We start from the raw sequence: 25,468 nt of genomic DNA on the forward strand, positions 1-25,468 counted from the left end.
TTCTATTTAATTTTAGCGCCATTATTTTCTTATTTCACGGCATTGTGTTATCTTTTCCCTGTAGTCTTCATTTCCTTGTGTTTTCCTCTATCAAACATGCGAGATTTGTTTATTTTCTGTTTCTTCTTTTGTAGCGCATTCATTTTCACTTTCCGTTTTTCCACTTTAATAAGATCCGGTAGTGTGTAAGCCAAGGCCAGGCTCACTTTCCCTTGATCTCAGTCCTGCCCAAAGATAAGCAACTAAGCTCTGACCTCTTTCGCTGGAGGAATGGCTGGGCTGGAAGAATCGAGGCCAAAGACGAGTGTAGGTGAATGGGTAAACACGCACACACACACACACATACACATTCACACACATACACACCAGTTTATATCTGGGCGGCCTTTGAGATATGTTAATTCCACATCTGTCCTCACATACACCTGGGTCCACACCTGTGCCGTGTTACCCGCTCTCCCACACACTTCCACACCGCCGCTGTGAGTCAGTATCGGTATGTTGCGCCTCCCGCCAGCTGGAGGAAGGCTGCTCGAGGGCCTGCACGCCTCGTAAAATGAACTGTAGTGATGTGGTGAGCACGTGCTGGTGTTTCAAGAGTGTGGTGGTGTGGCTAAGGGGTCTGGTTGGTGCTGAAGGGGACAAACATCATCTTACCCCTATATTACTGCGAAGGCTGCCACCCAAATCATCGCCACCACCACCACCATTATCACCAACACCGCCAGTATCTTTACCTCGTTTGGACTCTTGCTTTACCAATACTGCTGCTTCCATTGCTGCTTCTACATGCTGCACTTCTCTCAGTTCCTCCCCACCTCCTGCATCCTTCCCTGCCACGCCTCCTCATCTTGACCAGCACCGCCAGCGCCTCCTCCCGGTGGGTCCTCCCATGACATAACAAACAGGGAGATGATTAACCTTGCTTTTGTTTATGTAATAGGAGCACTGGTCTAGGGAAACAAAAAGGGCGAAAAAAAGGACCATTGAGGTGCCAGTCCCTAAAGAAAAGGTCAAAAAAGATCATTAGAGGATGTGTTGAAACGGCCGTCTTCAATGTGTTCAAGTCATAGGAAGGAGGAAATACAGAAGCAGGCAGGGAGTGTTTATATCTTACTTCCTTGTCTGCGTCTTTTAAGATCATCGTCTGAGTCATCATAAACATAACCATTACTCGCTTGGGTTGGATAAATACGTGACTCTTTACTTCAGTCCAAAAAAATAATGGGTCTTATCCCGATAACTTCTACGTGACAGGCTCTGGTGGATATTGCTGTGGTTTTCAAGGGTGTTTCCATGATTCTAGCGATGGTTTATCGTGGTGTAACATCTACGTAACAGCCTCTAGTGGACATTATAAAGGTTTTCAAGGGTGTTTCCATGATTCTAGTGACGGTTTAAGGAGGAGTAACCTCTACGCAACAGGCTCAAGTGGATGTTATTGTGGTTTTCAAGAGTGTTTCCTTTATTCTATTGACGGTCAAACAAACACTGCATAGTCAATAGGGAAAACACTCTTGAGAACCTCACTAATAATCTAGGTGGCCTTTGAAAACATTCCTGAGGAGAGAGTTAGTTTAATGACACACTATTTTTAGTTAATAATTTCCATATACGAGAAAGTGAACCCTTGTCAGAGCACGGCACGGGACCACACGGCTACGTACTCCCTCCCTCTCCCTCTCTCTGGTAGTGTGTGCAAGTGGCAGGGGGCAGGGTCAAAGTGAGGAGTGCTCAAGGGCGCCAGCTATGTAGGGCCTGCCTCGTTCCCTCTGCAGTGAATGTATGGCTTCCCGTGTCAAGATTATTACTGTACTAGTAGTCTGTGTATTGGGTAACTGTACTCTCCTGACCTTAACCCCCCCCCCTCTCTCTCTCTCTCTCTCTCTCTCTCTCTCTCTCTCTCTCTCTCTCTCTCTCTCTCTCTCTCTCGTGTTGTTGTTGTTGTAATCCGTCATTATCCTCTTCTTTTTTCCATTTTTTTATCTTATTTTTCTTTCTTTCTTCTTTCCTCCTCCTCCTCCTCCCAAGACGCAATAAAACGCAAATTCCTTATGTGTGTGTGTGTGTGTGTGTGTGTGTGTGTGTGTGTGTGTGTGTGTGTGTGTAGTAGTGAGTCACATAAAACGTCTTAAAAAAAAATGATCGTTCCATATTTACTATTGACACCCGTTTTCTGCGATGCGCCGGGGAGAAAACCAAAGAAAACTGGAGTGAGGAGAGGCAGACTACGATATTTCGCTTCCCGTCTTTCTGATTGGGGGAGGCTGCGGGGAGGGAAAAGGAGAGATTGGCTGTGCACACACACGCAAGTCATTTATGGTGAGGAAATGGAGTGATGCAGCAGTTACAGAAGGTCTATATACATTTTTCTTCTCTTGGTTGAGTATTGAGTTTACTGAGAGAGGGAGAGAGGGAGAAGCGTGAATGAGGGCGTGAAGAACCGATTGTGTTCACCTGACGAGGCTCTTTGGCACTGTTTGGACATCTTAGGCTGAGGAGTGACGTAAGGGAAGTGATCTTAGCTATCTCGTGTGTGACGTAACTTTCGCTTCAGTCTTCAGTGTTCTTGAATGTTTTCAGCGTCCCCATCTCGACTTGTAACAGGCTCTAGTGGAAGTTACTCTGGTTTCTTAAGGTGTTTTTTGTGATTCTGCTAGTAGTTTAAGTATTCTATGGCTACTTGTAACAGGTAGGGTGGTGGAAGTTACTCTGGTTTTTGGCTGTTCTAGTGATTCTTAGCAAACATTGTCATAATCTTCAATTTGTCTTATTGTATCCATAACACACACACACACACACCTTAAGTATTCGCATATCTTTAATTTACCCTTACGATACCTTGCTTTCGTGTTAAAAATGATAATTAACACACTTGAAACTGAATAATTCTCCTAAACTCCTTCCTTTTACATTAATGTACCCATAACACACCCACCATTCCTCTATCAAAACAAACATTTCAAAAAATTATTTGTCCTGATAATTCCAGCCTCACATATTTGAAACTGCAACAAACTTAGAACTATGAATTTCTCCTTTCCTTTTATCCCTTGTATCTATAACACACATCACCATTTCTCTAACTTTCCTCTCGGTATACTCACACCACAGTTCCGGGTTGACGTGTTTAAAATGATAACAAGCTTAGAACTATGAATCTCTCTCTGCCTCAGTGTTTATCCCTCGCTTGACGGTAAACAGGATATCCTCGTGTGACAGGTAGGCCAGGTGATTATCGTGTACTGACCCTTGTCTCTCTTCCCCAGGTGAGTGACCGTAACCAGCTTCCCTCCCGTGCATCAGTACCCAGGTGAGAGGGGCGAGAGGGTAAGGAGGTGACCCGGGATATGAGGAAGTGAGTTGGTACTGGAAGGTTGGTGGGACGGGGACTGAGAGGGAGATATAAGATGTAGGAACGCAGACACGCTCACACACGCTGACTTTTACGATTACGGTGAACAAAAAATATGTGAAAACAGGACAACATAAGCTTGACGCAGATGATTTACACACACACACACACACACACACACACACACACACACACACACACACACACACACACACACACACACACACACACACACACACACACACACACACACACACACACAGGCAGGCAGGCAGACGAATCAAGTGGTCATGAAACCTCTCCTAAGAACCTCAAAAGTGAAAGCAAAGCAAATATGCAGAGACATGAGAGTTGGAGAAAGCATAAATTTTCACACACACACACACACACACACACACACACACACACACACACACACACACACACACACACACACACACACACACACACACACACACACATAAATTCTCGTGGCTTCGTGTGAGGGCGTGACCACAAGAGAGAGAGAGAGAGAGAGAGAGAGAGAGAGAGAGAGAGAGAGAGAGAGAGAGAGAGAGAGAGAGAGAGAGAGAGAGAGAGAGAAGGGGGAGCTGAATGACTGAGTGAACACAATGCTTGGCCAGTGAAAGTGCGTGGAGGCGACTCTCACTGCCTCACTCCCCACTGCCTCACTCTGTGACACGCCCAGGTGAGTACGTGGGGGCGTGTGAATGTGCATGAGTATCATCTTCTCTAGAGTGAGGGGTTGGCACCATGTACGAATCTCCTCCAGTTGCTTGTCCCTTGCGTCTTTGTGGCTCCCATCCTTTGCAATTCTACCGCAGTTCCATCCCTCCATCTCACTCTGTCTTCCTCCGATCCTCTTCCCTCACCTGGTTTTCTTCATGTTCTTGTAATCGGTTCTTGGTCTTCTCTTCTTACTACGTGACCAAACCATCTCATCATTAATCTTATCACTTCATTAATATTAGCCTTCCACTCCCGCTGTCCTGCATAAGTGTGGTGAAAATATTAAGTAACCCACAAGCCATTTGGGAGAGACGGAAGATACAGAGAAGGGAAGGAAGGATAGGAGGATGGGGAAGGTGTCAGGACTTGTGTATATTAACTGACCTTTAGCATTCTCCTTACGTGTGAGTGAATGTACGTGAAGGTATTAGCTAACTTGAGCCATTTGGGAGGTGCAGAATATACAGAGAAGGGAAGGAAGGATAGGAAGAAGGGATAGAAATCAGGACATGTGTATATTAACTGACCCTTGGCATTTTCCGTATTTTTTTCTTTATGTTAATGTACTAAAGATAAAGGATTCTTAGTGAATGAATGGATAATTGAGTCAGTGAGTGACTGAAATAGGTGAGGAAAGGAGGGAGACAAATTACGTAGTGGAGATTCAGTGATAAATTTAAAGATGGAGGACATAGGAGTAGTAGTAAGGAAGAGGAGGAAGAGGAGGAGGAAACTATGAAATAAGTCTAAATGAATGAATGAAGAAATAAAATAAAATATCGAAAGTAATATAATAGTAAAAGAATAAGACTAAAGAACAGCAGAGCACGTGTGACTGATGGAGTTAGAGACAAGGGGACTAAGGGAAGGTGTGGGGAGATCAATGGCTGAGAGAAAGGCTGGGGGTGAGAATGTGTGTGAAGCTGCGTCTTGTGTAAACCCCAAGATATAGCGTGTCCTCGAGTGTCGGATTGAGTGACAGGTTTCTCCTCCTCCTTCTCCTCCTCCTCCTCCTCCTCCTCCTCCTCCTCCTCCTCCTCCTCCTCCTCCTCCTCCTTGTCCTGCTTCTCCGTTCTTTATGTCCAGTTTAAGTTCCTCCTCCTCCTCCTCCTCCTCCTTTGGTATCCTGTTTCACTGCTTGTTAGATAATCCCAACAGACAGCATCGTAAGGACCAATAGATCTGTTGCTGTTTGTTCCTGCTTTGAGAGAGAGAGAGAGAGAGAGAGAGAGAGAGAGAGAGAGAGAGAGAGAGAGAGAGAGAGAGAGAGAGAGAGAGAGAGAGAGAGAGAGAGAGAGAGAGAGAGAGAGAGAGAGGCAGGCCAACCAACGCACTGTTCTCTCATTAAGACTATTTTGAAAGGCCACATGGACGATTACTCAGGTTCTTATTAAAGTTTTCCTTCATTCACTCCACATAATTTCTATTGACTCGCCTGAATCACGAAAATATCCTTGAAAACCCCAACATCCACCAGAACCTGTCAAAAGTAGTAAGATTTTGTTACCTAAACATTTAAGAATATAGGAAGAGAAGTGTCTAATTGTATACAAAGATATTTTTAGACTAAGAACAAGTCTTTGCTTATCATTCATTTATTCTCTTGTCCTTGAAAACACAAACATCCACTAAATCCTGTTAAAAGTCATTAAATTTGGATATTGAGACGTTTAAGAATATTGGAAGAGAAATTCTTAGTTGTATCTAAGAATATTTTTTAGACAACAAGTTTATGCTTATTATTTATTTATTCTCTTTATCAGTGTTGTCTCCATGCCTTTCTTTCTTCCCTGTCTCCTCTGTTCTATCTTGCTGCTCGTAATGGCGATTTCTTGTATAAGCATGAGGAAAGAGCAGCTCCGGCCAGCCAGGAACGCGGTTTTTCTGCTTTTGCTTCGTCGAGAGTGAATCCATCCTCGCGTCTGTGTTTTTTCTTTTGTCTTCGCTTTGGTTTGTGGTTATTTCTCTATTTTTATTGGCTCATTTTTATGTCAGACCTAACTTACAGCTTACCTTACTTATCTTACTTTAATTTACCTTACCTTACCTAATATTAACTTAACCTTACATTACCTAACATTATCTTAGCTTACCTTACCTCACCTTACCTTACCAAACCCTACCTTACCTTACCTTACCAAACCTTACATCACCTCACCTCACTTCACCTCCACTTAACCTAACCTAACCTAATCTAGCTTAACCTTATCTTCCTACCTTATCTCACCTCACCTCACATTGCGTATCAGACTAGCCAGTGAAGGAAACACACACACACACACACACACACACACACACACACACACACACACACACACACACACACACACACACACACACACACACACACACACTTGATTGGAGTGTATTAAATCACTAGAGGACCATGACCCTTCCTGGTAAATGCCTGGAGACAGACTCACAGGATTATGATAATGGTGGAGCCTCGACTGACTGACTAACTAACTGGCTATATGACTGATTGACTGAGTGGGTGACTAGCAGGTTGGCTGGATTACTGACTGATTAAAGGAGTTGCAAGTTAGCTGATTGATTAATTCTCTGGATGGCTGACTGATGGACTGAATGCCTAGACTGACTTGGTGAGTGACTGTTTGACTGACTGATTACTGACTGATTTGCTGGCTGGCTGACTGAATATTTAACTACTACAATGACTGAATGGCTGTTTGAATAAATGATTGAATAACTGGATGGCTAGCTGATAGGCTGACTGACTGACTGACTGACTGACTGACTGACTGACTGACTGACTGACTGACTGACTACGCTAATAACTTCTCTCTTGGCAATCCACATTCTTTTTAGACTCGCAGATGTAATTCTCTCTCTCTCTCTCTCTCTCTCTCTCTCTCTCTCTCTCTCTCTCTCTCTCTCTCTCTCTCTCTCTCTCTCTCTCTCTCTCTCTCTCTCTCTCTCTCTCTCGGGGAGGTCACTGAACGTACGTACGTACCCATTCAGAATAAGTTGGCGAAGATCTAGCGTCTTCACCTTGGCGTGTACCCGTCAACGTTCACCCATCAGTAGCGTGGGTGAGGGAAGGAAGAAATAATGGGAAGGGAAGAGAAGGGGGAGGAGGAGAAGGAGGAGGGAGTTACTGATAATTATTGAGGTGAGGGAGGGAAGAAGTAAAGGGAAGAGGAGGAGGAGGAGGAGGAGGAGGAGGAGGAGGAGGAGGAGGAGGAGGAGGAGGAGGAGGAGGAGGAGGAGGAGGAGGAGATGGGAGTGACTGACAGTTACTGAAGAGTAAGGAGGGTGGAAATAAACAAAAATGAAAAAAAAAGAATAAGGGAAAAATAGAGGAGGAATGAAAAAAAAAGATGAAGGGGAAATGAGGATGAAGAAATGCTTGGCGATGAAAGTACACGGAAAAAAAAATAACGACGGAAAGGAAAAAAATAAAGGAAAAAAAAACTGATAGACAATTAAAGAACAAGGGAAAAACGAGAAAATAGGAAATCAAAGAGAGTAAATAAAAAGAAATGGACGGGGAAAAATAATAAAAGTACTGGGAAGAGGAGAAGAGCAGGAAGGTCAAGCTAGGTCACGGTGACAGGTGGAGTGGGGTGGAGGGAAGAAGGTGGAGGGAGGAGGGTGGGTGGGGACAGAACTCAGGGAACTCTTGTGGTATTTCCCTCCTCCTCCTCCTCCTCCTCCTCCTCCTCCTCCTCCTCCTCCTCCTCCTCCTCCTCCTCCTCCTCCTCCTCTCCATCTCTCAGTTTCTTCTCTCTTTCAGCTCTTCTTTTCCCATTTTTTTCATTGTATTCGTTTTGTTGTTGTTGTTGTTGTTGTTGTGGTTGTTGTTTCTTCTTGTTTTTGTTCTTGTTCTTGTTTTTTTCTTGTTCTTCCACAGTTTAACCTCCACTGATCTTTCTCCCCTCCTCCCTTCTTCCTTGTCTCTCTCTCCTCTCCTCCCCAACAGTTCGCATGTCATCACTTTCCTCCTCCTCCTCCTCCTCCTCCTCCACACACCTGTCAGGTTGGTAATTCTACTCGTATAACATCACTTTTTGTTTCTGAGGTAACTTTTGATGACACAGGTGTTAATTTGTAGCCGCGCGCGCGCGCGCACACACACACACACGCGCGCGCGCGCGCACACACACACACACACACACACACACACACACACACACACACACACACACACACACACACACACACACACACAACCGTGGCATGCATTCATTTGTAAACAGGAAAGCCAAGAGTTTACAAGTATAGTCGTGGTGGTGGTGGTGGAGGTGGAGGTGGAGGTGGTGGAAGTCGGGTGGAGTCTTGGAGTAACAGGTAGGTGGAGTAAGCCGATTGAAACTCTCCTCCCCTCCTCTTCTTCACCCCTCCTTTGTCTCTCCTCCTCCTCCTCCTCCTCCTCCTCCTCCTCCTCCTCCTCCTCCTCCTCCTCCTCCTCCTCCTCCTCCTTCTCCTCCTCCTCCTAACCTCACTTGTTTTTCAATTCACTTTCTCACAAACGGCAGTGAAGTTTTTCTTTCTCAATTTTTTGTTATTCTCTGTGAGCCTCTTTTCATCAGTAAAGAAGAAAAACAGGAAAAAAAGTGTGATATGTTGTGGAGTATCTTGTTTCATATTTCCTTTTTCTTTGCAATCTGTTCTCTTTTCCCGTCATTTAATGCTCTTTTTTTTTTCTTCCTTCCGTACTTCACTTATCCCTTTTTTTTTCTTTCCTACTCTTTCATCCTTCTCTTTCCTTCTTCTTTCATCTCACCATCCCTTTCTTTTCAGTCTTTCAATTCTTCACCGCCATTTATCTAAGGAGAACTTGGTATAGTGGCCAGATATTTATTAATCAAGGTTACGAACTATAGGTAAATTCTGAACCTCTTGAATAGCATTGACACCACCACCACCACCACCACCACCACCCGAGGGAGTGAAAGCGTAGCAAAGCCTTCGGTGCACACGTCACAGTAAGCAAGGTTTCTCGATGATGCACCTTGTCGTCTTGGTTTCCTCCCCAGTCAATTTCCTCCGTCATGATTTAAGGTCACTTTTTTCCCTTCCGTCAGGCTGGGATGAAGTGGGGCAAGTGAGTGTTGAGGCTGGAGGAATGCGGGGGTGTTGTGGGGTGTTTGGGGTTGGGGGGCATGGTCGTGTGTATACAAGGCGGACAAGGTTGGAGTAGGGTCTTGGAAGGAGTGTATGGGGTGAGGGAGGGAGGGGCGGGCAGGCAGGCGGGATGGGGTTGGCTGGCAGGAGTACAGGCAGTAAGGTTTCGGGGGTGGCGTGGGGGTGAGGGTTGAGGGGTAAGGGGGGAGGGCTCCGTAGCGGGTCATGGCGGTAGTACTCCCGGCCGCCGCCTCACCTCTGCTCGGTTGCCGGTAAGAACTTTCCTTCCGTAGGAGTGTCAGGCTTCCTCTAGCCACAGCCCACTCCCAAGCCCTTGTTCCTGCAGGAGAGGCGCCGTGGTGTAGGCTGCGTGGCGGGGCAGGGCAGCGGGCTCCGTGTGACTGCGGCGTGTAGTGATGTGTGATGGTTGTGGTGGCGGTGGTGGTGGTTGTAGGGTTCCCCCCGCGGCGGTGAGCAGCCAGGCCGCGCTCACCTGGCCGCCTCCTGCAGCCCGCGCCGCTCAGTCGGTAAAGAGGTCGCCTGTGCGTCGGACCTGCGGCAGTGTGCTCGGCGGGTCGGGTCTCAGTGTCGGCAGCGGCGCGGTGTGTTGTGGTGTGTTTGTTGGTGTGTTATGGTGTGATTTGGTGTGGTTCACTCCCTCCCCGGCAGCCCTGCCATGTAAGGCGCACTGATGCCGAGTCGCGGGTTCTTCTCGCGGGCGGTGCACTCCAGCAGCTCTGTGAAGCCTGGGCCCGCGTCCCTTCCCCCAGCCCACAACCCTCACCCTCTGTACCCGCCGCCCGCCTCCCCCGTCAAAAATGGTTGGTGGGGAGTACCGCCCTGGCTCCAGCGGGGCAGCAAGGGCCTGCCCCGCCACAGTTCGGGTCCCATACCGCAGATGGTGTCCTCGGGGCCCTCCTCATTCCCCGGCACCCTACCTGGAACACTGCCCAGTACCCTGCCGGGCTCGTATGGGGTTGAACACCCCTCCACCTTCACCAGTACTCTGCCTGGCCGAACCAGCCACCACCCCTACTACCTGCACCACCAGCATCCGCAGCAGCACCACCAGCTGCACCACCAGCACCGCTACTCCAAACATCAGCTGAAGGCGGAGGGCAAGCATCAGGCCAAGGCGGAGATCAAACACGGGCACAAGTCTGATCCGCCCCAGAAGAATGTCCCGCTCACCCCGCAGCATCACTCCGGGTCCTCCCGCCCGCCCTCCATCCTGGGGTCGCGGCCCCGCACGCCACACGACCTTCCCACCCTGAGTAACGGGTCCAGCAGTGGACCTCACTCGCTACCCACTGCCTGGCCCGCCATGCACGACCTGCGGGACCCCCACCAGATCAACCCTTCCCCTACCCACCACCACGCCCCCTCCCCTCCTCCGCACCATGTCCCTCCTCCTGCCATAGAGGTGGAGCAGAAGCACGAGGTGGAGGAGGCGCGGCGGGAAGGGAAGGAACAGGGGGGCGTGGAGCTCAGTCAGCTGGTGAGTCCACATACCTCTGGGTTGTCATAAGGGAGGCTCGGTGTCAGCCAGCGAGCGGCCAGGCTCTCCTCTGTGTGGCGCGCACTCCACCACTGGGAAATTTCATCTCTCAGTAGGGCGTCGTTGTGCAGCGGCAGCCTTCCTGTGGCAAACTTGTTCTGGCGTCATGGCAGTGGCTCTCTGCCGCGCCGCGCCGCGCAGCGTGCTTGTGAACCCAGGCTTGTGTTCCTGTCACCCAGCTTGCTTTACGACTGTTCCCAAAGACAGCGATGACTTGCAGGGCTCTGATGTTACTCGCAAAAATGGCTTACAATCCATGATAAATACATTGAATCATGAAACAACCCTGAGAACCCTGATAACGTCCACTAGACAGTGGTAAAAATAGCTTTAGGCGTTGAAACGTTTAGGAATAGGAACTTGATAAGCCACCCTTAGATTCATAAAAAAAACATCCCGGGGACCCCTGACAACATCCCTAAGACCCCTGTTGAAAAGTAATTAAGAAAAGTAATCAAGAACATTTAGGAGTAAAACCATTAGCTTGTCATGATAAAAAATAAATAAATAAATAAGTAAATAAAAATAAATAAATAGATAAACAAAGCAAAATAAATCAACAAAATCATAAATAAAAATAGATAAATAATACAAAAAAAAACAGTGTATTGTCACTGTGCGGGGCTAGAAGGCTGGGTTGGCGTGGGGAGGAGGGGAGAGAGTCCAGACCAGAGTGATTCCGGACGAGGGTGAGGCGACGAGTTTAGCGGGGCTGCGGGGGGTCCAGAGCCAGGCTTAGGGACGCTTGGCAACCTGGCAGGGGCTGGGAGCAGCGGCCGTCACGTGTCGCTCCTGTGCAGGGTAAGGTGACGCTTGGGCCCGCCTGCTGCCTGCCTGCCTGCATGCCTGCCTGCCTCTACCCGACACCACCGTGAAGAAAGGCAGGGGAGGGGGGCGGGTGAGGATAGGGGAAGGGAAGGAGGGGGAGGGATGGTGTTAGATCGGAAGAAAGTGTGGTTTATGTATTAAGGTGGTGTGCTTTCTCCATCTCCCTTCTCTGCATAGCTATATTACTCTCTCTCTCTCTCTCTCTCTCTCTCTCTCTCTCTCTCTCTCTCTCTCTCTCTCTCTCTCTCTCTCTCTCTCTCTCTCTCTCTCTCTCTCTCTCTCTCTCTCTCTCTCTCTCTCTCTCTCTCTCTCTCTTTTAGTCTACTTATGTTTCAATCACAAAGTCACATTCTCTCCTTTTTATTATTTATTATCCATTTATATTGTTTATTAATTTATTTATCTGTCTAGTATGACCTAGTCTATGAATGGCCACAATATAAAAAAAAATGAAAACCCCATTCAACATTCCAGTAATCTATCACTAAAAGTTATGAAAGCACCATTGGACAGCAGCAGATCAGAGGATTTGAGATGGAGGGAAGAAGCAAAACAGTGGAAGTGATTCTAAAATGTGATTTGATTTCTTTGATTTTTCACCATGACTGCCTGTACTCGGTCGACAGGGAAAGTGCTCAAGGCCGCTATCGGTGCGTCCCGCCTAGTTTAAGATTCCGTCACTGTCAGCACGCGGGTGTTTGCGTCTTGGTGGGACAACTCGCGCAGGAACCTTGGGAGGACAGCCGCAAAAAAATGAAGAAAAACACGCGTGGCCTTCGCGGGGCTGCATGGTTTCCGTTTGCCTTCAAGAGTGACTCAAAGTAGAGGAGAGGAGCCTGGGGAACATCTGGCACTCAGGCACTCTCTTTCTAATGTCGTATTTCCTCTTCTGCCTATGACTTCAAGTGTTTCAGGAAAGGAGTATCAACACATCTCAAAAGCGAATTGGTTATCTCTTCTTGTTTCTGTATTTCCTCTCCTGCCAACAACTTGAACTGTATCAGGGCACTTCGAAGACTAAACTGGCCACCTCTTTAGATTCTTGTACTGGTTCTTTTGGGTAGCGGGCATGATGTGCGAGCGTTTTTATGTATTTTTTTCCTCCTTGGCCGGTCTCTCTAACACAAACAAATAAATAAACAGTGCTCAGATATTTGACGGCGATGTATTTAATTTGACTTTTACCCGTACGCCATATCATCTATTTTTGAGATGGATTAGGTTACGTTAAGTTTTGTTAAGCCTTTCAATAACACATGTCATTAAATATCCCACAGGTCATTAGAGGCTTTGATCAAGTTAAGGATGATGCTTTTCGTTACCCAAGGGTTACAAATCACCCAGTTACTCATCCAGCATGATTATATCTCACCTGCTCTAATGAACTTTGAAGGCTGAGTGTGGCACTGAATTGGCTGCATTGCTAGTGATGACAGTACAGCACTTCCTACCTCGTCTGAGTAAGAACAGACTGCTTTCCTTGGCTATGAGTAAGGACAGTAGGACAGCTCAGATCCGTATGATTAAACACTTTGCTTTCTCACCACAACTATTTTCAAAGGCCACAGAGATGATTAGCCGGTTCTCAAGAGTATTTCTCCTGTCAGTAGTGTATAAATCTTACTAATCAACCACTAGAACTGTAGAAAGACATCTTTAAAACCCTATGTAACTTCAGCTACATAAAACCTTTTGAAAGTTGCGGAGGTGTTTCAGAATATGGTCTTTAGGGTGGCCGGGACTATTACCACTGCGAGGGTAAGAGGAAGGGCAGGGCAGCGGTACCGGAGGCCACAGCGAGGCGCCTGTCTGGGTGGGGAAGGTTTAGTTGCCTGGAGTGTGTGGGGCTTTCCATGTTTGTATTCCTCAGTGACTTGGTGTAGCCTTGACATGAGACCCCCTTTGTGCCGCTGTTTACCGTGTGTGTGTGTGTGTGTGTGTGTGTGTGTGTGTGTGTGTGTGTGTGTGTGTGTGTGTGAGCATGTACTGTACGTTTGTGTATTTATGATTCATTGCAGATATACACCCCACTGCATCGATTTACTGTCTCTTGCCTTTCAATGAACTCTTGCTCTCCCCAGCCATTTATTCGTTTAAATCTACCTATATATTCTTTAGACAACGTCCCTGCTTCTATAGATACATCTGCTGCGTATCTCGGTGGGCGTGTGTTTGTGCGGGTGTGTATTCTGTGACGCAATAGCGGAGAGTCTTGGTTACGGGCAGGTGGAGGCGTGCGGGTGGCTAGCATACAGAGTGTTGAGTGGCCGGCCAGTGACGTGGGCAGTGAACGGAGAGGAGAGACCGAGAGGCGAAGGGAAGGGAAGGGAAGGGAGAGGAGGGAATGTGAAGGCGATTTAGGGCGTGAGCGTGACCACACCTTGCCTCCCTTCTCTCCCTCCCTTCCCTCCTCGCTTCACATGACCCTGGTTCGTACATTCCCCTTCACACACACACACACACACACACACACACACACACACACACACACACACACACACACACACACACACACACACACACACACACACACACACACACACACACACACACACACACACACACAGGCACGCACGCACGCACCACACGATTCCTATTCCTCCTTCAGTTCTCAACACTTTTGTACCTCCTTAGGGAAACCAATAGGGCTCCAGGGAGTGAAAGTGCTGTTTATCCTCCCCCTGACCTCACGTGACCTCGCTTGACCTGACCTTGGCTCGCGTTGGAGGTTTAAATACCGTTTGTGGGGTTATTTTTCACAGGTTTGTTTCCTTTTTTTCCTTTTGCTTTCTATACCTTTTCTTTTTTCCATATGTCCCCTTCTCTTTGTTTTCTTATAATAGTTTTCTCTTTTCATTTCTCTTTTCTTTTATTCTCTTCTCTTCTCCCTTCTCTATCTCATCTTTTCTACCTTATCCAAACTATTAACTTTTTTTTCTCTCCCTCTTCCTTCTCTTCTCTCCTCTTTTTCCACCCCCTCTTTCTCGTACGGAATTTTCTTACCTCGTCTTTCTTGCCTCACGCTGCTCCCGCTCCGTGAAAGCTGGCGGTGTTGAAATTGCTACTCAGACTTGCGTTATTTGTGGCGGTCTGTACTTCCGCTGCTGTGCTGCTGTAACCACCACAGCGCCGCCACTCAGCCACCACGGGATACCAACAACAACAACAACAACAGCCGCAGCAATTGTTACTACTACTACTACATCTGTATAATCTTTTACTGTTCTTGTTTACTGTTGTTGTTGTTGTTTGCTACTACTACTACTACTACTACTACTACTACTACTACTACTACTACTATTCTTCTGCCTCAAATATCATAACGACATCAGCAACAACAACATCAACAACAATTACTACCACCACCACCACCAGGACACCCACACCAACGCCCACGCCCACACTGAGGACAACACCCTAATGTTCCCCCCCACCCCTCTCCCCCAACATCACAGGGCTGCCCAGGACACACGCCCTCCTCTCCTCCTTCCGTGACGCAGGGATTTCAACGCCCTTATAAGTAGTAAGCTTTGTCCTCGCTGTCCTCCTCCTCCTCCTCCTCCTCCTCCTCCTCCTCCTCCTCCTCCTCCTCCTCCTCCTCCTCCTCCTCCACAAAGGTACACACAGAAGGTTTCTCTGAAGGCTTAGTGATAAAAAAAAAGTAAAGAAGAAAGAAAGAGAAAAAAAGCGACTCCTACGATTATGTTTAGGAAAGATTGCAGTGTCAGTCTTTACGTAGACATGAAATGCTGCCTTTTGTTTAGTAGTGTGTTGTTGTTGTTGTTGTTGTTTTTGTTGTTGTCATCACCAGTGGGAAACCAGTAAGAGTAGTACAGCAACTTCAAGAACTACTACTACTACTACTACTACTACTACTACTACTACTACTACTACTACTACTACTACTACTACTACTACTACTACTACTACTACCACCACCACCACCATCATCACAACACGTGAACAGTAACGGTAACAAACATCTCGTCACCTTCACATTCTTATTCCTTCCTTCCCGTTTGTGGTGGAGGAAAAAGAAAAAGATAAATAAAACACCAGAAAACCACAAACACAACAAGTATTCCGGTTATTAAGGAGAGGCTCGCGACCACACACACACACACACACACACACACACACACACACACACACACACACACACACACACACACACACACACACACACACACACACACACACACACACACACACACACACACACACACACAACAAACTTTCCTCAACTACTTGCAAATTTACTTTTTTCTTTCCTTCGCCTCTCCTTTGTTTCTTCTTCTTCTTCTTCTTTTCTTTTTTGCCTCAACCTTCATTTTCTTTGTTTTATTTACGTAATATGCTCTTGTTTTTCCTTCAGGGCCAATATGGAAGACGGAAGAGGAGGAGGAGGAGAGGGTTGGGGACAGTTAAGGGGGGTGGAGGGGGGTTGAGAGAGGGTGAGTCACGGTTAGAAAGGTCACTGGTAATAGGGTGCGGTGGAGGAAGAAAGTGGAGGAGGAGGAGGAGGAGGAGGAGGAGGAGGAGGAGGAGGAGGAGGAGGAGTGTCTTGATGGGTATGGAAGGATGGGAGTGGAGTTTCTCTCTCTCTCTCTCTCTCTCTCTCTCTCTCTCTCTCTCTCTCTCTCTCTCTCTCTCTCTCTCTCTCTCTCTCTCTCTCTCTCTCTCTCTCTCTCTCTCTCTCTCTCACTTTATTTCCTGTGCCTTTGGTTTCTCTTTACTCTTTCCTCTCACATCCTCTATCCACTCTCCCACTTAGGACACTTCCCTCCCTGTCTTGTAAGCTTATCCAGGACTCTCTCTCTCTCTCTCTCTCTCTCTCTCTCTCTCTCTCTCTCTCTCTCTCTCTCTCTCTCTCTCTCTCTCTCTCTCTCTCTCTCTCTCTCTCTGTTAAGTGGTAGGTTTGAATTTGTTGTTGTTGTTGTTGTTGTTGTTGCTGCCTTTCATCCCTCCAACCCTCCTTCCTGTTTTCCTTCCATTTTCTTTTATCTCCTCCTCCTCCTCCTCCTCCTCCTCCTATCTCACTGTATTATCTTCTTTTCCCTCCCTCTTCCTCTCTCTCCGTTCCTTGCCTCCGATTCTTTTTGTTTTCTCCCATTTCCTCTCTCTCTCTCTCTCTCTCTCTCTCTCTCTCTCTCTCTCTCTCTCTCTCTCTCTCTCTCTCTCTCTCTCTCTCTCTCTCTCTCTCTCTCTCTCTCTCTCTCTCTCTCTCTGCGCCCTTTCTTCATCCTCCTTACCGTCGCTTCCTCTTCCCGTGTATCTATTTCCCACGCCCTCTTCCTCCTCCTCCTCCTCCTCCTCCTCCTCCTCCTCCTCCTCTTCTTCTTCAGTGGCTTCTCCCCTTCCTTTAAGTATATCCCTTCTCCCTTACTGTTCTTTCCCCTTGTTCTCCTCCTCCTCCTCCTCCTCCTCCTCCTCCTCCTCCTCCTCCTCCTCCTCCTCCTCCTCCTCCTCCTCCTCCTCCTCCTCCTCCTATCATCTCATTCCACCTTCCCTTTTTTCTCCTCATTGCTTTTCTCTTTCCCTTTTTTCATTCCTGGGCTTGTCCTAATTCCCTTTTTATTTTTGTTCTTCCTCTCTATACGTGTTTGTCTTCTGTATTCCTTGTTTCCTTTCCTCCTCCTCCTCCATTTTCTCCTCTCTTCTTTTCCTCCTTACTCCTCTTCGCTCCTTCTTGTTTCTTATTCTTCTTCCTTCTCTCTTCTCTTCCTTCTTGCTCTTTCTTACTCATCCTTACTTGTTCTCTCTTCTTCACATGTGTAATTCCTCCTTGCTCCTCGTCCTCTTCCTTCTCCTCTTCACTTCTCGAGCCTTCTTCTCCTCTTCCTGCTATTTACTCTTTGTCATCCTTTTATCTCCTCGTTCTCCTTTTTGTTTTCCTTTTTCCTCCTCGTTCCTCTTCGTTTCTCATCCTTTCCTTCTCTTCATTTCTCCTTATCCTCCTCTTCACGCCTCGTCACGCATCCGTCTACCTCCTGCTCCTCCTCGTCTTCTTCATGCTTCCTCGTCTCTCCTCGTCCTCCTTGAGTGGAAGAGAAACTTGCTGTACCATTAGCGACGTGCCTTGCCTGGTGAACGAAGGAAGGAAGCAAGGGGGGTGGCGGGAACGGAGCGTGGGGGGCGTCACTCCCTCTTAATGGCGCATTGTAGCGGCCCTGAGTGTCAGTGTGGCGGGGGCGAGGTCAGGCATATGGGTCACTGGGCTGGGGTCACATGGGGTGGTGGTGGTGTACCTGGTCACGTGTGGAACAACAAGCAGGTCACTGAGGAGGAGGAGGAGGAGGAGGAGGAGGAGGAGGAGGAGGAGGAGGAGGAGGAGGAGGAGGAGGAGGAGGAGGAGGAGGAGGAGGAGGAGGAGGAGGAGGAGGAGGAGGAGGAGGAGGAGGAAGAAGAAGAAGAAGAAGAAGAAGAAGAAGAAGAAGAAGAAGAGGAAGAGGAGGTGGAGGTTGAGGTGGTTTTCTTACTATTGTTCTTTTTGGCTGCCGTGATGTCACTCCTCCTCCTCCTCCTCCTCCTCCATCTCTCCTTCCCTGCTTCTTTTTATCTCCCTTCCTGTTTCACTGCTGGCTTCCCTTTTCATTTTTTTTTTCTTTTTATCAAAATTTTTCTTCTTCACTCTTAGTGGTGTATTGATAAAGCTTTCACCCCTCCATCTCTCTCTCTCTCTCTCTCTCTCTCTCTCTCTCTCTCTCTCTCTCTCTCTCTCTCTCTCTCTCTCTCTCTCTCTCTCTCTCTCTCTCTCTCTCTCTCTCTCTCTCTCTCTCTCTCTCTCTCGGTCAATAAACGTATCTATCTATATCGGTGTGTGTGTGTGTGTGTGTGTGTGTGTGTGTGTGTGTGTGTGTGTGTGTGTGTGTGTGTGTATGCGCGCGTGCGCGCGCGGCATGAGTCACGGTTCTGCACGGTGTCTTTGCCTCTTCCTGGTGCGTGTGTGGAGCTGAGGTGTGACAGGTGTGTGTGGTGGAAGGGAGGAGGGGGGAGGGAGGGGCGGGACGAAGTGGATGAGGTGGTGGTGGTGGTGGTGGATGAGTGTAGCGTGGCAGGACTGGTGAGTGTGTGTGTGTGTGTGTGTGTGTGTGTGTGTGTGTGTGTGTGTGTGTGTGTGTGTGTGTGTGTGTGTGTGTGTGTGTGTGTGTGTGTGTATAACTGTTATCCATAGCTGCTCACCAGACCGTATAGGTACGTACATACACTTCAGGCTAGTCGTGTGTGTGTGTGTGTGTGGCAACCATCTTTCTGTCTTTATGTTTTCTAGTCTCGTCATAGATTACACCTCGACACCTGACTCTCTCTCTCTCTCTCTCTCTCTCTCTCTCTCTCTCTCTCTCTCTCTCTCTCTCTCTCTCTCTCTCTCTCTCTCTCTCTCTCTCTCTCTCTCTCTCTCTCAAAAGGGAAACCCATAAAACAAAGGAAAATATACTGAAATCTTTGTTCATTGATTACTTTAAGCTACGTCAGAAAGAGAGAGAGAGAGAGAGAGAGAGAGAGAGAGAGAGAGAGAGAGAGAGAGAGAGAGAGAGAGAGAGAGAGAGAGAGAGGGGAGGGAGGGAGGGGGATAAAGAAATACACCTTTTGCAGATTTCATGACTTCTTTCTTCCTTTCCATTATTTTTTTTTGTATTTCTTTTCTTACGTTTCTTGTTATTCTTTTGCGCTCGTTTAGTCTCCTCGTCGGTCCCGTTAATCAAAATTGCGGTCTCATCTGCACGCAAGATCGGTGTGAAATCTGGTTTTCCGATTGTCTTTTGTCCGGTTCTCTCAGTATTTTTCTCCTCCCCTTATCCAGTTTCCTTGAATATTGCCGCTCTTTTGTTTTCGCTTGTCTTATTGGGTGGTGGTGGTGGTGGTGGTGGTGGTTGTGGTGGTAATAATTATTGACTCAAGAACACAAGGAGACTACAAAGTGCTCAGTTGACCTTCACAAGGCACCTAATGAACTTGCAGTCTCTCATCCTCATTCATATATTCATCCATATATTTATAGTTTTACAAGAATTCTCATCTGCACTGCTTGAAACTTGCTCTGGTGAAAGGTATTGTGGTTTTCAGAGGCGTTTTCATGATTCTAGTGGCAGTTTTACAAAGGATTCTAACCTCGTCCACTCTTAACACGCTCTAGTGAAAGTTATTGGGTTTTTTCAAAGGTGGTTTTTATGATTCCAGTGATTGTTTTGCAAAGGTTCATATTTCGAATGGTTTCAACATGTTTTAGTGAAAGTTATGGGAATTTTCACAGTTGCTTTCATGATTCTAGTGACAGTTTTACAAGGATTCTTACCTCGTCCAATTTTAAACATGCGCTAGTGAAAGATATTGGGATTTTATAGGTGCTTTCGTGATTCTGGTGGGAGGTTTACAAGGATTCTTACCTCGTTCACTTTTAAACATGCACTAGTGAGGTTTTCATAAGTGGTTTCATGATTTCAGTGTCAATTTCACAAAGTTTCTTACCTCATCCACTTTTAAACATGCACTGGTGGAAGATATTGGGCTTTTCATTGGTGATTTCGCGATTCTGGTGACCGTTTTACAAGGATTCCGCATCATCATTGGGAAAAGTAACACCCATGAGAGCCTGACTGATCATCCCTGTGGCCTTTGAAAATTCTTGATGATAGAACAAAGCGTGTAATAATAAAAGTCATAATAATTTCACGTCTTCTTTGAGTAAACATGGGAGAGGCGGCTTTTTGTACGAGGTTTACTCTCTCTCTCTCTCTCTCTCTCTCTCTCTCTCTCTCTCTCTCTCTCTCTCTCTCTCTCTCTCTCTCTCTCTCTCTCTCTCTCTCTCTCTCTCTCTCTCTCTCTCTCTCTCTCTCTCTCTCTCTCTCTCTCTCTCTCTCTCTCTCTCTCTCTCTCTCTCTCTCTCACGCAAGAGGTGAGAAGGAGGGAGAGGAAGGAGTGGAATGACCAGAGGGAGTGGTTGGGTCACGGTCACATACCTCCTCCTCTTCCTCCTCCTCCTCCTCCTCGACTGACCTCAAGGGCGGCGGGTCACCCTTTAGGTTTGTCTCGGTCAGCGCGCACGAGAGACAAAGGATGTGTGTGTGTGTGTGTGTGTGTGTGTGTGTGTGTGTGTGTGTGTGTGTGTGTGTGTGTGTGTGTGTGTCTGTCTGTCTGTCTCTGTGTGTGTGTGTGTGTGTGTGTGTGTCTGTCTGTCCGTCCTTTGGGTATATACATAAACATGATTAAGAAAATAGAAAATCTCTCTCTCTCTCTCTCTCTCTCTCTCTCTCTCTCTCTCTCTCTCTCTCTCTCTCTCTCTCTCTCTCTCTCTCTCTCTCTCTCTCTCTCTCTCTCTCTCTCTCTCTCTCTCTCTCTCTCCACCCCTACGTGTGGCTTCAGCATCCGGGGGGCGAGGCTTGGTTGGGTGGGTAGTGGGGAGGTGGGTGATTGGTGGGTGTTGGTGGGGGGTTTCCTGTGTAGTGATCAAGTGTCAACAAGGTGAGTCAGTGAGTCAGGGTGAGTCAGACACTCCGGCAGACTGTGAGAGAAAAGCCCTTACCTTCCTCCCTCACTTCTTCCCTCATCTCTTGTCCATCTTCCTCAATTTTTTTCCTCCCTCTCCTTCTCTCACTCCCTTTCCACCTCCCTCAACCATGTCTATCTCTTTCTCTTTCTCTTTCTCTTTCTCTTGTCCTTTCCTTTCATTTCCTTTCATTTCCTTTCCTTTCCTTTCCTTTCTCACCTCCCTTTCTCTCTCTCTTTCCCTTCCTTTCCTTGCCCTTTCTTCCTCCTTGTCCATCTTCTTTCCCTCACTTCACTCCTTCACTTCACTCCCTCCCTCCATCCTTCCTCTCTTGTCCACCTCTTTCTCTTCCTTACTCCTTCCCTCACTCCCTCTCTTTCTCCCTCACTCCTTGTTCATCTCCCTTTTCTTCCTCTTACTCTTACACAATTTCCCTCTCTCCTTCCTTCACCCTTGTCCACCACTCTCTCTTTCCTTCCATTCCTCTCCTTTCCTCTCTCTCCTTCGACCTTTGTCCACCTCTTTCTCCCTTTTCCCTTCCTCTCTCTCTCTCTCTCTCTCTCTCTCTCTCTCTCTCTCTCTCTCTCTCTCTCTCTCTCTCTCTCTCTCTCTCTCTCTCTCTCTCTCTCTCTCTCTCTCTCTCTCTCATCTTACCTTCAGTCTTTGTTATCTTACTGCATTTCTCACCACAAGTTTTGCTTTATCTCTTACTAAGGGGAGTGTAGGTTGTCACAAACAGCCTCATAAGATACAATAGGTCTGCTGCTATTTTGTTCTTCGTTTGTGTTCTCTCTTGTTCTTCGTTTGTGTTCTCTTTCTTCCCCCCTCACTTTTTTTTCCGTTTCTTCTTCCTGTATTCTTCTCTCATTGCTTTACTGTTTCTTCTTTTTTTCCTTCTTTCCCATGTTATTTTCTCATTTCTCTCTCTCTCTCTCTCTCTCTCTCTCTCTCTCTCTCTCTCTCTCTCTCTCTCTCTCTCTCTCTCTCTCTCTCTCTCTCTCTCTCTCTCTCTCTCACCCATTGACCTCTCCTTTCTCTTCGAATCCTCTCACCCTCCCTCTTTCCCTCCCTCCCTCCCTCCCTCCTTTTCTTCTCACGTTTACTCCTCCTCCTCCATCCCTTTCATCTCCCCCTTTCCTTAATTCCCTCCCCCACAACGAGGAATGTTTTCTGATAGGAAGGAGGAGAGGAGAGAGAGGGGGAGAGGAGGGGAGAGAGAGAAAGGAAACGAGGGGGCGAAAGAAAGGCTTGGTTTGTATTGAGTCAGGCAGAAGAGAGAAGGGAGGGAAGGGAGGGAGAGGGAAGAAAGGAGAAGTGAGAGGGAAGGGAGAGGGTAAGAACATGATTTGAATAAGGCGAGGGGAAAAAAATGAGAAGTAAGAGGTTGTTATGTGTTCATGAGGATGGTGAGAGAGAGAGAGAGAGAGAGAGAGAGAGAGAGAGAGAGAGAGAGAGAGAGAGAGAGAGAGAGAGAGAGAGAGAGAGAGAGAGAGGGAGGGGGTGCTAGAGAACTTGATTTTAATAACGTGAATGGAGAAGGAGAGGAGAAAGGCAAGAAAACAAATCGCGGTTAGGTTCAGGGAGAGAAAAACAAAAGAAAACAAGTTAGGGTTAGGAAAGGGTGAGAAATTGAGGATGTTAAGGAGGAGGAGGAGGAGGAGGATCTAGGAAAGCTAAACAACAAATCATTAGGTCCTCCAAACAACAACAACAACAACAACAACAACAACAACAACAACAACAACAACAACAACAACAACAACAACAACAACAACAACAACAACAACAACTACTACTACTACTACTACTACTACTACTACTACTACTACTACTACTACTACTACTACTACTACTACTACTACTAACTATTGAGTAAATAGAGAGAAAAGTAGATAAAGATGAAGAGAAAAAAAGAAAGGAACTAACTACTGGATAAAGAAACAGAATATTACATCAAGAGGAAGAGGAGAAGAAGAAAGGAGGAGGAGGAAGAAGAAGAAGAGGGAGGTTATACTGAGTCACTGATTGATATGCAAATGCTGAGTGTGAAGGCAAGTGTGAAGAGAAGCAGCCAGTGACAAAAAGAAAGGGTGAAGAAAGGCGGGTATTACAGAGGCGCTCTTTGCCTTGCCTTGCCTTGCCTTACTGTGGGAAGGAACAAAAGCGGAGGAATGTTGCCTCTAACTGTACCGCGTCCTACCCGAGGATCTCTCTCTCTCTCTCTCTCTCTCTCTCTCTCTCTCTCTCTCTCTCTCTCTCTCTCTCTCTCTCTCTCTCTCTCTCTCTCTCTCTCTCCCCTTCATTTTTACTCCGAAGTGGCTGGAGGCGAGATAGACATGCTGGTTATTGGTGCAGAGGAGGAGGAGGAGGAGGAGGAGGAGGAGGAGGAGGAGGCTGTGGCTGTGGCCTGTCCTCGTGTCCTTCTGTCCCCGGGGCGTGAGACAGGTGGTGATAGTAAGCCCTCTCCCCTCCAACGCTCTTCCCCATGCCCCCCATCCCCCAACGCTCCTCCCCATGCCCCTCCCTCTTTGCCCACTGGTGTTAGGTTCCTCCTGCTTCCCTTCCTTCCCTTCGCTCCTTCATCTTCCTTCCCATCGTGTCTTCTGCTCCTCCCTTTTCCTTTGTAGCACAGTGGGACGCACGCCTGCACGTCTCTACTCGTGTCTGGGATGGTAAAGAGAGAGAGAGAGAGAGAGAGAGAGAGAGAGAGAGAGAGAGAGAGAGAGAGAGAGAGAGAGAGAGAGAGAGAGAGAGAGAGAGAGAGAGGGGGGGCGTTTGTGTGTGTGTGTGTGTGTGTGTGTGTGTGTGTGTGTGTGTGTGTGTGTGTGTGTGTGTCTAGGACTTGTTCAACACGCTATTTCCCTGCCTGTTTCCTTGTAATTTACCCTGCCGCCCAGCCCCTTCACCCCTTCCTCTCGTGCCCTCCTGCCCCTTTGCTCCGCCCTTTACCCTTTGCCCTTTGTACCCCGCCCACCCCTGACCCCGCCCCGCCGCTCCTAGGGTACGCCCGCCGTGCCTTGGACCAGTGAGGGCGTACCCTGCCTTACGTGTAGCATAGTCAAGGTCGCCGCGGTGCAGGAAATACCTCCGCGCCGCGCCCACACATCTACCGCCCGTGCACTGCTGTCTGGACTTGGGCAGTATTCAGAAACGCTTCGCTCTCCCACCGCGACTATTTTCAAAGACCACAGAGATGATTAGCCGGGTTCTCAAGAGTGTTTATCCTGTTGATAATGTGGAAATGTTGTCAATCTGTCGCTAGAACAGTAAAAACATCATTAAAAACTCATGTCACTTCAACGAGAGCCTTTTGAATGTAGTGGAGGTGCGGCCAGAAGTGTTTCAAATGGACTTAAGAGCGCGAGTGATGTAGCCGACAAGTAGGGCACGTGTAATATGGCTTAGCGTCGTGAAGTAGGTGACATGTGTTGTAGGCGAGTTCGCGGTTACATTCGCGGGAGATAATGCCGTGCTAGTTCGCGTAATTCCCTCTTTCTGAGTCTCCGCGCAGCAGTTAAACGGCGGTGCTCACCTGCTCCCCGCGGCACAAGTAGGTCGTGGTGCTTGGAGTGGCGGAGTGGCTGGAGTGAGCATCGTTTAGCCTCACGAGTTGATGGATGCGCTCTCTCTCTCTCTCTCTCTCTCTCTCTCTCTCTCTCTCTCTCTCTCTCTCTCTCTCTCTCTCTCTCTCTCTCTCTCTCTCTCTCTCTCTCTCTCTCTCTCTCGTCCAGTCTATCCCTCCATTATCAAACCCCCAACCGGCCTTCCTTCCCTCCCATCATCATTATGTAGACATCATTTTCTTCCCCGTGCACCTGAACCACCACCACCACCACCACCACCACCACAACCCCGCGCCTCTCATCGTTAGTTTAAATCCTCATAACCTTCCGGGCACCAAACAGTGATCTCTCTCTCCCTCTCTCTTCCTCTCCTCTCTTCCTCTCCTCTCTTCCTCTATATCTACCTGTAATACCCACCCCCCTCTCCCCTCCCCCTCCCCCTCCCCTCTCCCCTCTCATCTTCCATACCACTGTTGCCAATGCCCTCTCCTCTCCCCTCCCACTCGTCCTTCCACCCCTTTCCTTCCTCCTTTGGCGCCGTAACCCCCCCCCCCTCTCTCTCTCTCTCTCTCTCTCTCTCTCTCTCTCTCTCTCTCTCTCTCTCTCTCTCTCTCTCTCTCTCTCTCTCTCTCTCTCTCTCTCTCTCTCTCTCTCTCTCTCTCTCTCTCTCTCTCTCCCCGTTGCATCAAATCGCCCCTTTCCTTTCCTCCCTTCCATCATCCTAACGCCTTTCTCCTCCACGGCGTAAGTTTTATTAGTCCGACCTTCTCACTCTCTCCCCTCCATACACACACACACACACACACACACACACACACACACACACACACACACACACACACAAAAAAGTGGACGGGGCTGGC

The 25,468-nt window shown here is 47.7% G+C and overlaps 1 protein-coding gene across 8 annotated transcripts in view; it reads left to right on the forward strand.

Annotated features, from left to right (window-relative positions):
• The window catches only part of LOC135092190 (serine/threonine-protein kinase 26-like), a 100,038-nt gene that overhangs the window by 56,656 nt on the left and 17,914 nt on the right, over positions 1–25,468 (forward strand). The window contains exon 1 of one of the 8 annotated variants that reach the window (XM_063990497.1): positions 380–880. The exons of 6 other annotated variants lie outside the window; for them this stretch is intronic. In XM_063990497.1, the coding sequence (XP_063846567.1) occupies positions 395–880 (486 nt within the window). In that variant the 5' untranslated portion in view covers positions 380–394. Of the gene's footprint in view, positions 1–379; positions 881–9,478; positions 10,671–25,468 lie in introns of those variants that run through there. One more of the 8 variants, XM_063990488.1, reaches the window with a different exon arrangement.

The sequence above is a fragment of the Scylla paramamosain genome, chromosome 3 (genome assembly GCF_035594125.1).
Source record: "Scylla paramamosain isolate STU-SP2022 chromosome 3, ASM3559412v1, whole genome shotgun sequence".
Taxonomy (NCBI): Eukaryota; Metazoa; Arthropoda; class Malacostraca; order Decapoda; family Portunidae; genus Scylla; species Scylla paramamosain.